Source organism: Sardina pilchardus, chromosome 18 (assembly GCF_963854185.1).
Source record: "Sardina pilchardus chromosome 18, fSarPil1.1, whole genome shotgun sequence".
NCBI classification, from domain to species: domain Eukaryota; kingdom Metazoa; phylum Chordata; class Actinopteri; order Clupeiformes; family Clupeidae; genus Sardina; species Sardina pilchardus.
The window spans coordinates 840,760-853,224 of record NC_085011.1 but is presented as its reverse complement, the minus strand read 5'-3'; the positions used below and the strand labels follow the sequence as shown (position 1 = coordinate 853,224).

General features: G+C 49.0%; 1 protein-coding gene across 1 annotated transcript in view; it reads left to right on the top strand.

Moving 5' to 3' along the window:
* Positions 1-4,284: 4,284 nt before the first annotated feature.
* Positions 4,285-12,465, top strand: part of yipf3 (Yip1 domain family, member 3) — an 11,952-nt gene continuing 3,771 nt past the window's right edge. The window contains exons 1-5 of the mRNA XM_062519790.1: positions 4,285-4,537; positions 7,222-7,431; positions 9,025-9,131; positions 9,395-9,440; positions 10,845-10,937. Coding sequence (XP_062375774.1) covers positions 4,466-4,537; positions 7,222-7,431; positions 9,025-9,131; positions 9,395-9,440; positions 10,845-10,937 — 528 coding nt within the window. The 5' untranslated portion in view covers positions 4,285-4,465. The remainder of the gene's footprint in view (positions 4,538-7,221; positions 7,432-9,024; positions 9,132-9,394; positions 9,441-10,844; positions 10,938-12,465) is intronic.

Genomic DNA, 12,465 nt, shown 5'->3' with positions numbered 1-12,465 from the left:
TAAACCCTATTAGCACCCACCACAACATGACAGGACTAAACCCTATTAGCACCCACCACAACATGACAGGACTAAACCCTATTAGCACACAACATGACAGGACTAAACCCTATTAGCACCGGACCCACCCCAACATGACAGGACTAAACCCTATTAGCACCCACCACATGACAGGACTAAACCCTATTAGCACCCACCACAACATGACAGGACTAAACCCTATTAGCACCCACCACAACATGACAGGACTAAACCCTATTAGCACCCAACATGACAGGACTAAACCCTATTAGCACACAACATGACAGGACTAAACCCTATTAGCACACACCACAACATGACAGGACTAAACCCTATTAGCACCCACCACAACATGACAGGACTAAACCCTATTAGCACACAACATGACAGGACTAAACCCTATTAGCACCGGACCCACCACAACATGACAGGACTAAACCCTATTAGCACATAACATGACAGGACTAAACCATATTAGCACACAACATGACAGGACTAAACCCTATTAGCACCCACCACAACATGACAGGACTAAACCCTATTAGCACACAACATGACAGGACTAAACCATGTTAGCACCGGACCCACCACAACATGACAGGACTAAACCCTATTAGCACACAACATGACAGGACTAAACCCTATTAGCACACAACATGACAGGACTAAACCCTATTAGCACATAACATGACAGGACTAAACCCTATTAGCACATAACATGACAGGACTAAACCCTATAAGCACACAACATGACAGGACTAAACCCTATAAGCACACAACATGACAGGACTAAACCCTATTAGCACCCACCACAACATGACGGGACTAAAATGACATCACTGATCATCATCACTGGTAATCTAATGTTTTGTCTTTTACAAAAACATCACACACACACATCTTGTGTTTTGTGGTAAAATCATCCTTTTATTCTGTCATGTAAAATAGCACCATATATTCAAAAAGTGTTTGAAATCTCATCTTATAAAACTTAATTTGTCTAATATGTACATCGTGTTGATTATCTCATCATGCATGAGTGTTTTAATTGCTTTGCACAAACAAACAAACAAACAAACAAACAAACAAACATTTGTGAAATACAACTATATTAAATAGCTCCATTTGCATCATTATTGGGTTCCGACATTCGCATGTGAAGTGATCACAGGAGAGGGTGCTCTGTGTGTGTGTGTGTGTGTGTGTGTGTGTGTGTGTGTGTGTTTCACATCATCCCACTAAAGAAGTTCTTTCCCTAATTCCCATGTTGTATCACAGCCCCATGGTAACCACACCTGAAAAAACAGAGGTCGTTTCATCTGATTCAGCAGAGCCTGTTCTGTTTCTGTGTGTGTGAGTGTGTGTATTCCGAGGAGCCTATTGCTGTGTATGTGTGTGTTCAGCACAGCCACAGCACAGTTCTGAATCGGGAGTAAGATATAATCTTGAGAGGGAAATCAGCTTCAGTAAGACTCTTGATGTCTGTTCATTAGAGCCGTCTCCGAGAGGGAAATCAGCTTCAGCAAGACTCTTGATGTCTGTTCAGAAGAGCCGTCTCCGTCTTCTCCAGGGCTCTCTGCAGCACCTCCACCTTGGTCTCCATCTTCACGTTGTGCTCGTAGATCTGCACGTCCAGCTGACCCAGCAGCTGTGCCCTCTGCTGCAGCTCCTCCTGGTGCTCCCTCAGCACCTCCTCCATGCTGCACACGTCGCGCCTCCTCTGGTCCAGCTCCTCCTGGCACTCCCTGAGCTCCTCCTGGCACTCCCTGAGCTCGGCGGAGAGCTGGTCCGCGTGGTCCTGGTGCTGCTGAGAGGCGAGCTGTGTGTGCTGGAGGACGCTCCGCACCTCCTGAAGATGCTGCAGCGCACCGGAGAGATCCGCCCTCAACGCCCGCAGCTGCTCCTCCAGAACCTCCACGCGCTGCTCCGAGCTCCTCCGCTCCTCCTCACTGCTGTGTAGCTGCTCCTCCAGCAGGATCACAGCGTCGTTTTTCTTCTTCAGCAGGCCGTGCGTCTGCTGCAGCTCCTCCTCCAGGAGGCAGAGCTGGGAGGCTTTAGTGCTGCCGTCCTGCCGCAGACGGAGCAGCTCCTCCTCCATGTGGGCGAGCTCCCCACGACACCTCCCCATCTCCGCTCTGAGCTCCGTGACGGAGCAAGAGAGGTGCGCCGCCTGGAGACCGGCCTCCTTCTCCTCTTGGTGTCTCTCTCTCCGCTCAGAGTCCAGCTCTCTCCGCAGCTCAGCCACCGCCTTGCTTTTAGCTTGTAACTGTTTCTGAAAGTCCTGCTTGGCTTCCTGAATGATCTGGCGGCAGAGGACCAGCTCTCCCTGGCATGCGCTGAGCTCTCCCTGGCATGCGCTGAGCTTAGCGGCGGCCGCTAGAGCCCTGTCTTTGCACTGCTGGAGAGTGTCGTCGCTCTGCCGGTCCTTGGCAGCGCTGCTCTCCGTCAGCTGCTCCAGAGACTCCTGCAGGAGGCCGGCAGCACGCTGCGCCTCCTCTCGCTCTCCCTCCCTCAGGCTCACCGCGTGCTCCAACATCTCGATCTCCTTCTGCGCTCCGTCCAGCGAACACTGCAGCACCGCAGTCTTGTCCGCGTGTTCCCTCATCACGTCGGCTTGCGTTTTCTGGATGTTCTCAAGGGCTTGTTGAAACTCCCTCTGTTTGTTGTCAAGGGCGGCCCTGCACTGTTTAATGACGTTACTCTGATCCTGCAGCTCCAGCTCCAGCTGACAGCTCCTCCTCGTGGCTTGTGAGCAGGCCGAGTCCTTCTCCAGCAGCTGTTTGCGTAGCGTCGCCAGACAGGCCTTGGTCTTCTTCAGCTCCGTCTCCGACGCTGCGCCCTGCGAGGCTCGGCCCAGCAGCTGCGCGTGGAGGCTCTGGAAGTGGGCGGCCCGCTGGGCGAGTGTGGTCTCCATGGAGACCAGCTGCCGCCGCGCCGACTCCAGTTGCTCACGCAGCTCTCTCTGCTGTGCCGCCTGCTGGTCTCTCTCTTGACTCAGGCTCTGCAGCTCTCTCTGCTGTGCCGCCTGCTGGTCTCTCTCTTGACTCAGGCTCTGCAGCTCACGCAGCTCTCTCTGCTGTGCCGCCTGCTGGTCTCTCTCTTGACTCAGGCTCTGCAGCTCACACAGCAGCTGCTGGTAGCACTGGCCTGTGTTGTTTACACTCACATGGTCGTTGGCGGATGGACACGGAGGAGGAGGGGCGAGGCGGGGGCTTGCATGAAGGCCTTCTTCGGCTCCTTTTCTCAGATGCAAAAGATGGAAAATCTCCTCCAGGCTACGGAGCTCCAGAGCCTTCTGCTGGATGTCCCCCTGCTGCTCAGCTATGTGTTTCTCCTGGTCGGCGATGACTTGGTTCAGATCCTGCTGCTCCCTCTTAAAGCCCTGCAGCGCCCCCTGCTGTCGCTTTAGCTCCGTCTTCATCTTGTGTATTTCCAGGTCCGCGTCCCGCAACTGGCACTGGAGCGGACCGCATTCCGCGTTCCGCGCCTCGGCACGCTCGCATCGCTCCTTCAGGTGCCGGATGGTTTGATGCGTTTCTCCCTTTTCGCCCTCCAGCTCCGCACATCTTTTCTCCAGTTCGGCTCTCTCTTGGTCACACACTAGTAGGGTCCGCTTCAGCCTAGTCTCACTCTTGATGACCTTTGTCAGCTTCTCGCCCACTTCATCCTTGTAGTTTTTCAAAGTGATGGACAGCCTTTCTGCATTGCTCAGCGCCTGATTCCTCTGCTGCTCAGCACGTTTGATTTGACTGGATTTAATGGCCAAATCAGATCTTAGAGTCTCCACCTGCTGCTCCAGTTGTACTGCTCCGCTGCCGTAAAGTGGAATATGTCCACTCACGTACTGGTCATCCAACTCGGCCTCCATCACTGGAGTGTGTTCCTTCATAGTATGCCAAGCCTTCAAACCATCACTGCAGTCAGACAGGCACACACAAGCCTTCACATTAGTTCATCCGGTGGCTTTCCGTCGACCGCGTCCTCCAAGTCAAAGTTTCAAATAACCCGGTTTAGCTGGCTAAGAAAATCGTGTAGATTCACATTAGAGTGAGCGTTCCATAACGGTAAGTTTTACAAAGTGAATGGACCAAGAATAACTAACGTTAGGTTACTCGCTGACACTTGTGGTAGGCGACAAGAGGAGACGGTGCTGTAATACAACTAAACTTTGTTTACCATTGCCAACCGCCAAACAAAACGAAGAAGAAGAAGAAGAAGAAAACGATGTTGTGTTTTCTATCGCGAGACTTTCCCTTGTCGACGTCAGCTGGCCACGCAGAGCACTTTGGTGTATGGGGGAGTCTGTGTGCTACTAGAAATATCGGAATGCCTGTTACACCGAGCTAATTTCATTACAATATGGTAAACTATTTGTTCAGTGACTAGAGAAAACATAAATTGTAGTTATTCACGTGTCAAGTAAAGAGGCCTACAGTTTGAGAAGATGTCGGCGTCGGAAGGAAACAAAAACACGAACACGGAACCGTGGGGCGGTTTTGATGACAACCTCATCCAGGTAAGAACGTTATCATAATTGTGTTTGCTTTGATCGTGTCTGTAATGAAGGACACTTCAACACATTGTTAATAATATTACACCACAATTTTACATTGTCATGGTTAAATGAAACTTCACTTTTCAGTTTAGTCGTAAGGATTGCTAGCGGGCTAGCTAGCTATAGCTCTGTCGATGACGTATCATCCAAATTGCCTTGCTAGTTGTAGATGATAACATGACTAGTTTGGTGTGTAGTCCACTAGTGCTCACTCCAACATATGATGAGTTGATTACAACTGTCAGAATATGCTGGCAATTCGAAAGCTGAATACTGATGCACATGTTGAAACTGGAGGAAGACAGCTGAAAGTAGCTTGCATATCTGGCTCCAAAAGAAGCCCTTCTCAGCTGCGCACGGGGCTGCTCATTATAGTTCCTCTGATCTGACCGCTTGTTTGCACGGTTGGTAGTTGCCCATATCTGTTGTGTATTGATCCCTGTCTGTTCCGTGGTGTGTGTTAACTAACAAATGGTGTCGTTTCCAAGTGTGTGTGTGTGTGTGTCTGTGTCTAATTCACGGATTGGTGCGTGCTTCACCTCACGGTGTGTTCAGTGTGTGCTGTGTGTGTGTGTGTGTTTCACTAATTCATGGGTTGGGATAAATGCAGAGACCACATTTCCCTCACAGGGACAAAAGAGCATATGTACGTACACTTAACGCTTACACTACTTAACACTTACACTACACACTCTCTGTTGCCCAGGGCACGGGTCTGTACCTGTAGTCTGTAATCTAACCTAATCTAATGGACTCTCTCTGCCCAGGGCACGGGTCTGTACCTGTAGTCTGTAATCTAATCTAATCTAACGGACTCTCTCTGCCAGGGCACGGGTCTGTACCTGTAGTCTGTAATCTAATCTAATCTAACGGACTCTCTGTTGCTCAGGGCACGGGTCTGTACCTGTAGTCTGTAATAGGGATGTCACGAGAACCGATACTTGCGATACCTCTCGATTCCTAAATTAAAAAACACCGGCGATGCCCATTTTTTCGAAGCACCGTAAGCACCGACGCCAGCATAAGCATCGGTGCTGCGACTCTTCCGGAACTGATGGGGGCAATACAGTGTTTCCCACACATAGACTAATTTGAGGCGATGCGCCACAGATTCAGCACCGGCCGCCACATATGGTTTCGTTACTTTTTATTTTATTTATTTATCTATTTTTCAACGCTATTGAAAAACACGCAACATTCGTTAAGCTGAATTTCCTTTCCCTGCTCTCCCTCTCTGTCACTCACGCGTCTGTCTCTCATGCATGCACACACACACAGTCCCCTCCGTGCACACAGCGTCTGTCTCCATGAAAACCAACCAATCATTCCTGGAAGCGTGGTCGTACTGATGTACCTGACGCTGCCCGGGTGGATAGTTCTTCTTCCACATCGTTTGTAGACTATGCGTGCAACTTTACCAAACAGTAGAAGTAAACTCACTCTCCTTGGCCCGCGCTCGTGCGTGGTCAATGGACACCCGCCCACGACATGCACATTTAATCCAAATAAAACATTCACAATCGTGAACGCAATGACGCACAGAAGACGACTAGCTAAATTGCTGTTTAAAATCCGGTTAGCATCATTAGCAGGCTATGCAGCAGACATTTGATTAAAACTTGCATTCAAGTTGACTGACCATCTCAATACCAATGTTTTTCAACTCCAAGACTTAAAAGGGCCTGTCCCAAGGAGAAAAAGTAGCTTACCTTGAAACTTAAACACATGTGGGGATACTGAACAGTCCAACCAGTAGAGTAGCCTATGATAAGATTAGCCTGCTACTTTGTTTACAATATTTTGAGGCTTCAACCAGACGGCTGAATTTAAGAGGTGGAGTTGTAATATGAATAGTTGGCTATAATCTGCATAAAGTTTGCTGTTATGAAGATCAGAAATTTCAGTATATAGAATGTATGAATAGTTACAGAATGTGTGTGTGTTTCAAATAAAGACTTTGCATCTTGTAAAAAAAATCATTCACATTATATGAAAGCAAAGCGATAAAAAGGCGATGCAAGTTGTTGGTTTTTATACAGTAGGCTACAATCCATTAGAAAAGTGATTGAATTAATTATGTGTAAGCCTATGTGATATGCTTGCAATTGGATACTGTATTCTGTTATGCACTGTAGAAATTATATTTCAGTATTCTGCAAATATTTAAAGAAATTCATTAAGTACATGGGATTTTAGAAAATCCTTTTTTTATACGATAGTATCGAATTTGGCATCGAGAATCGTGTAATTTTGCTGGTATTGGCACCGACTACTGATTTTTTGGTATCGTGACACCCCTAGTCTGTAATCTAATCTAATCTAACGGACTCTCTCTGCCAGGGCACGGGTCTGTACCTGTAGTCTGTAATCTAATCTAATCTAACGGACTCTCTGTTGTTCAGGGCACGGGTCTGTACCTGTAGTCTGTAATATAATCTAATCTAACGGACTCTCTCTGCCAGGGCACGGGTCTGTACCTGTAGTCTGTAATATAATCTAATCTAACGGACTCTCTCTGCCAGGGCACGGGTCTGTACCTGTAGTCTGTAATATAATCTAATCTAACGGACTCTCTGTTGCTCAGGGCACGGGTCTGTACCTGTAGTCTGTAATCTAATCTAATCTGACGGACTCTCTCTGCGCAGGGCACGGGCTCTGCGGTGATCGACATGGAGAACATGGACGACACGTCGGGCTCGAGCTTCGAGGACATGGGCGAGATGCACCAGCGCATGAAGGAGGAGGAGGAGGTGTCCGAGGAGGCGGCCGCCACCGAGGAGGACGCGGGCGAGGACGGAGAGTTCCTGGGCATGAAGGGCATCAAGGGCCAGCTGGGCAGACAGGTGGCCGACGAGGTGAGACACACACACACACACACACACACACACACACACACACACACACACACACACACACACACACACACACACACACACACACATACAGACACACACACACACACAGAATGAGGTAAATATTGCACAGCCCACTTTCATACCTAAAACCAAGTGCTCTCTAGTCTCTACTGCCATAGGCATTCTTTGGCGCGTTGGTGTCTTGGGAGTGTTGGTTTAGATCTAGCAAGGTAGACCTACAGTAAAAACTACGGCAAAAACTGAATAAGAGACGTGCTGTTTATGGGTCAAGGTGAAGAGTGCATCAGTCCTGAGAAACCCTTTCCCAATCCTAGTCAGAGTTCTGCAGATCCTAGTCAGGGTTCTGGAGATCCTTATCAGGGTTCTGGAGAGGTTTCTGTGTGTGATTTTCCTGTTCTCAGAGAAGCCAAAAAACCAGCCCAACGAGTTTAGAGGTCTTGAAAGCCTCAGTTACCACTCCCCCACTGGTGTGTGTTGTCCTCTGCTGGTGTGTGTTGTCCATGTGTCTTCTGTTGGTGTGTGTTGCTGATGTGTCCTGCGTTGGTGTGTGTTGCTGATGTGTCCTGTGTTGGTGTGTGTTGTCCTGTTGGTGTGTGTTGTTGTTGCTGATGTGTCCTGTGTTGTTGTGTGTTGTCCTGTGTTGGTGTGTATGTCCTGCTGATGTGTCCTGTGTTGGTGTATGTTGTCCTGCTGATGTGTCCTGTGTTGGTGTGTGTTGTCCTGTTGATGTGTCCTGTGTTGGTGTGTGTTGCTGATGTGTCCTGTGTTGGTGTGTGTTGTTGATGTGTCCTGTGTTGGTGTGTGTTGTCCTGTGTTGGTGTGTGTTGCTGATGTGTCCTGTGTTGGTGTGTGTTGTCCTGTGTTGGTGTGTGTTGTCCTGTTGATGTGTCCTGTGTTGGTGTGTGTTGTCCTGTTGATGTGTCCTGTGTTGGTGTGTGTTGCTGATGTGTCCTGTGTTGGTGTGTGTTGTTGATGTGTCCTGTGTTGGTGTGTGTTGTCCTGTGTTGGTGTGTGTTGCTGATGTGTCCTGTGTTGGTGTGTGTTGTCCTGTGTTGGTGTGTGTATGTCCTGCTGATGTGTCCTGTGTTGGTGTGTGTTGTTGTTGCTGATGTGTTGGTGTGTGTTGTCCTGCTGATGTGTCCTGTGTTGGTGTGTGTTGTCCTGTGTTGGTGTGTGTTGTCCTGCTGATGTGTCCTGTGTTGGTGTGTGCTGTTGTTGCTGATGTGTCCTGTGTTGGTGTGTGTTGTTGTTGCTGATGTGTTGGTGTGTGTTGTCCTGTGTTGGTGTGTGTTGTTGTTGCTGATGTGTTGGTGTGTGTTGTCCTGTGTTGGTGTGTGTTGTTGTTGCTGATGTGTTGGTGTGTGTTGTCCTGCTGATGTGTGTCCTGTGTTGGTGTGTGTTGTTGTTGCTGATGTGTTGGTGTGTGTTGTCCTGCTGATGTGTCCTGTGTTGGTGTGTGTTGTTGTTGCTGATGTGTCCTGTGTTGGTGTGTGTTGTCCTGCTGATGTGTCCTGTGTTGGTGTGTGTTGTTGTTGCTGATGTGTCCTGTGTTGGTGTGTGTGTCCTTCCCAGGTGTGGAGGGCAGGTAAGCGGCAGGCCTCCAAGGCCTTCAACCTGTACGCCAACATAGACATCCTCAGACCCTACTTTGATGTGGAGCCCATTCAGGTCCGCAACAGGTGAGCTGCTTGCTCGTTGTCACGCCAACCGTTTATGAGTCGAATAATAATAATAATGATAATAGTAATAAGACTGAACTCAGGCACTCCAAAGCTTTGCTGTTCTCTGCAGTTGGAGAGTGATGATGTTATTGTTGCTGTTATCTGCAGTTGGAGAGTGATGATGTTATTGTTGCGTGTGTGATGCAATATGTGTACATAATGTTCTTTTGCGTGCATTAGTATGTTACCCCAGCCCTGACTCTTTCATCTATTCTCCATAGGCTGATTGAGTCACTGATTCCTATTCGAATGATCAACTTCCCGCAGGTGAGGCCTTGTGTTGTTGACTACCTGCTGATTGTGGAGTATGTTACAGCTCTAATGTGGTTAGAGTGGCTGAACATGGAGTATGTTGTAGCTCTAATGTGGTTAGAGTGGCTGAACATGGAGTATGTTACAGCTCTAATGTGGTTAGAGTGGCTGAACATGGAGTATGTTACAGCTCTAATGTGGATAGAGTGGCTGAACATGGAGTATGTTACAGCTCTAATGTGGATAGAGTGGCTGAACATGGAGTATGTTACAGCTCTAATGTGGTTAGAGTGGCTGAACATGGAGTATTGTGTATTATACAACAATTGGGTTCTAAGAAGCTGTTTCTTTGTTTCTGATTGGCCGAGAGACGTTCCATGAGTTGAAATATCCCACGATAATCCACTCGGACTTTTCACAGCTAATAATAAATCACTCCGAGATACAATGTCAATTTGTGAAGTGTAAAACGAACTGTAACGTTGCATCCAAACTGAAATACAGACGCTCAGAACGTAGAATATGACGGAGGTGGATATTAGCTAGTTGGATGGCATGTAGGCTAAGTAAAATAGTGATGTTTCAAAGCTAAAAACATGTCCTAACCAGACGCAATGCGAGCTAACGTTTATTGCTTGACAACGGGAGAGATAGAACTAACGACTGGCTTTTGGCCATAGCAACGTGCTTTTAGAACTAACGACTGGCCTTTGGCCATAGCAACCATCCATTTAGAACTAGTAACGGCAGTTTGTCCTGCAAGTAATAAAAATTTGTGGCGGAGAGAAGTAGTTCTACAAACAAGACAGTTTTAGCGATCTAAACGTTTACATTATAATGGGAAATTAGCGCAAAAAACAAGTGGTAGAATTGTTGTATAAAAGCAATATAGCACTCGTGGTCGTGGGTTGTTGCTGGATATTCCCACGGGTGTTGTTGCCTGCGCCACTCGGCCTCCGGCCTCGAGGCTACGGCCGAACAACACCCGTGGGAATATCCAGCAACAACCCACTCCCACTCGTGCTATATTGCTTAAATAGCCTTGTTTAGGACTAGTGTTTATGTTCTAGCATTGTTTAGTAGTTGTTGGGATGTTCATCATCATCATCATCATCAGTGCAGTTGTACTCCTGCAGTTCTCAAACAGTGTGTGTGTGTGTGTGTGTGTGTGTGTGTGTGTGTGTGTGTGGTGTGTGTGGTGTGTGTGGTGTGTGTGGTGTGTGTGGTGTGTGTGTGTGTGTGTGTGGTGTGTGGTGTGTGTGGTGTGTGTGTGTGTGTGTGTGGTGTGTGGTGTGTGTGGTGTGTGTGGTGTGTGTGGTGTGTGTGGTGTGTGTGGTGTGTGTGTGTGTGGTGTGTGTGGTGTGTGTGTGTGTGTGTGTGTGTGTGGTGTGTGGTGTGTGTGTGTGTGTGTGTGAGCAGAAGGTGGCAGGGGAGCTGTACGGGCCCATGATGCTGGTGTTCACTCTGGTGGCCATCCTGCTGCACGGCATGAAGACGTCCGGCACCGTCATAGTGAGAATCTCACCTGTCCTCACCTGTCTACACCTGTCCTATCTGTCCTCTCCTGTCCTCACCTGTCCTACCTGTCCTACCTGTCCTCACCTGTCCTATCTGTCCTCACCTGTCCTCACCTGTCCTCACCTGTCCTATCTGTCCTCTCCTGTCCTCACCTGTCCTCTCCTGTCTTCACCTGTCTCTCCTATCCTCACCTGTCCTATCTGTCCTCACCTGTCCTCACCTGTCCTCACCTGTCCTCTCCTGTCCTCACCTGTCCTCACCTGTCCTCACCTGTCCTATCTGTCCTCACCTGTCCTCACCTGTCCTATCTGTCCTCACCTGTCCTATCTGTCCTCACCTGTCCTCACCTGTCCTATCTGTCCTCACCTGTCCTATCTGTCCTCACCTGTCCTATCTGTCCTACCTGTCCTACCTGTCCTCACCTGTCCTATCTGTCCTCACCTGTCCTCACCTGTCCTCACCTGTCCTCACCTGTCCTATCTGTCCTCACCTGTCCTCACCTGTCCTCACCTGTCCTATCTGTCCTCTCCTGTCCTCACCTGTCCTCTCCTGTCTTCACCTGTCTCTCCTATCCTCACCTGTCCTATCTGTCCTCACCTGTCCTCACCTGTCCTCACCTGTCCTCTCCTGTCCTATCTGTCCTCTCCTGTCCTCACCTGTCCTCTCCTGTCCTCACCTGTCCTCTCCTGTCCTATCTGTCCTCACCTGTCCTCACCTGTCCTATCTGTCCTCTCCTGTCCTATCTGTCCTCACCTGTCCTATCTGTCCTCACCTGTCCTATCTGTCCTCTCCTGTCCTCACCTGTCCTCACCTGTCCTATCTGTCCTCACCTGTCCTCACCTGTCCTCTCCTGTCCTCACCTGTCCTCACCTGTCCTATCTGTCCTATCTGTCCTCACCTGTCCTCACCTGTCCTATCTGTCCTCACCTGTCCTATCTGTCCTCTCCTATCCTCTCCTGTCTTCACCTGTCCTATCTGTCCTCTCCTATCCTCTCCTGTCTTCACCTGTCCTATCTGTCCTCTCCTATCCTCTCCTGTCTTCACCTGTCCTATCTGTCCTCACCTGTCCTATCTGTCCTCTCCTGTCCTCACCTGTCCTCACCTGTCCTATCTGTCCTCACCTGTCCTCACCTGTCCTCACCTGTCCTATCTGTCCTCTCCTGTCCTCTCCTGTCTTCACCTGTCCTCTCCTGTCCTTTCCTATCCTCTCCTGTCTTCACCTGTCCTATCTGTCCTCACCTGTCCTTATCTGTCCTCTCCTATCCTCTCCTGTCTTCACCTGTTACCACCTGTCCTCACCTGTTCCTATCTGTTCCTATCTGTCCTCACCTGTCCTCTCCTCTCTTCACCTGTCTCACCTATTACCACCTGTCCCAATTGTTCCTATCGGTTCCTATCTGGTCTTCACCTGTCTCTCCTGTCTCATCTGTCTTCACCTGTCTCTCCTGTCCCACCTGTCCTCACCTGTTCCCACCTTTTCCTATCTGTCCTCACCTGTCCTGACCTGTGTGTGTGTGTGTGT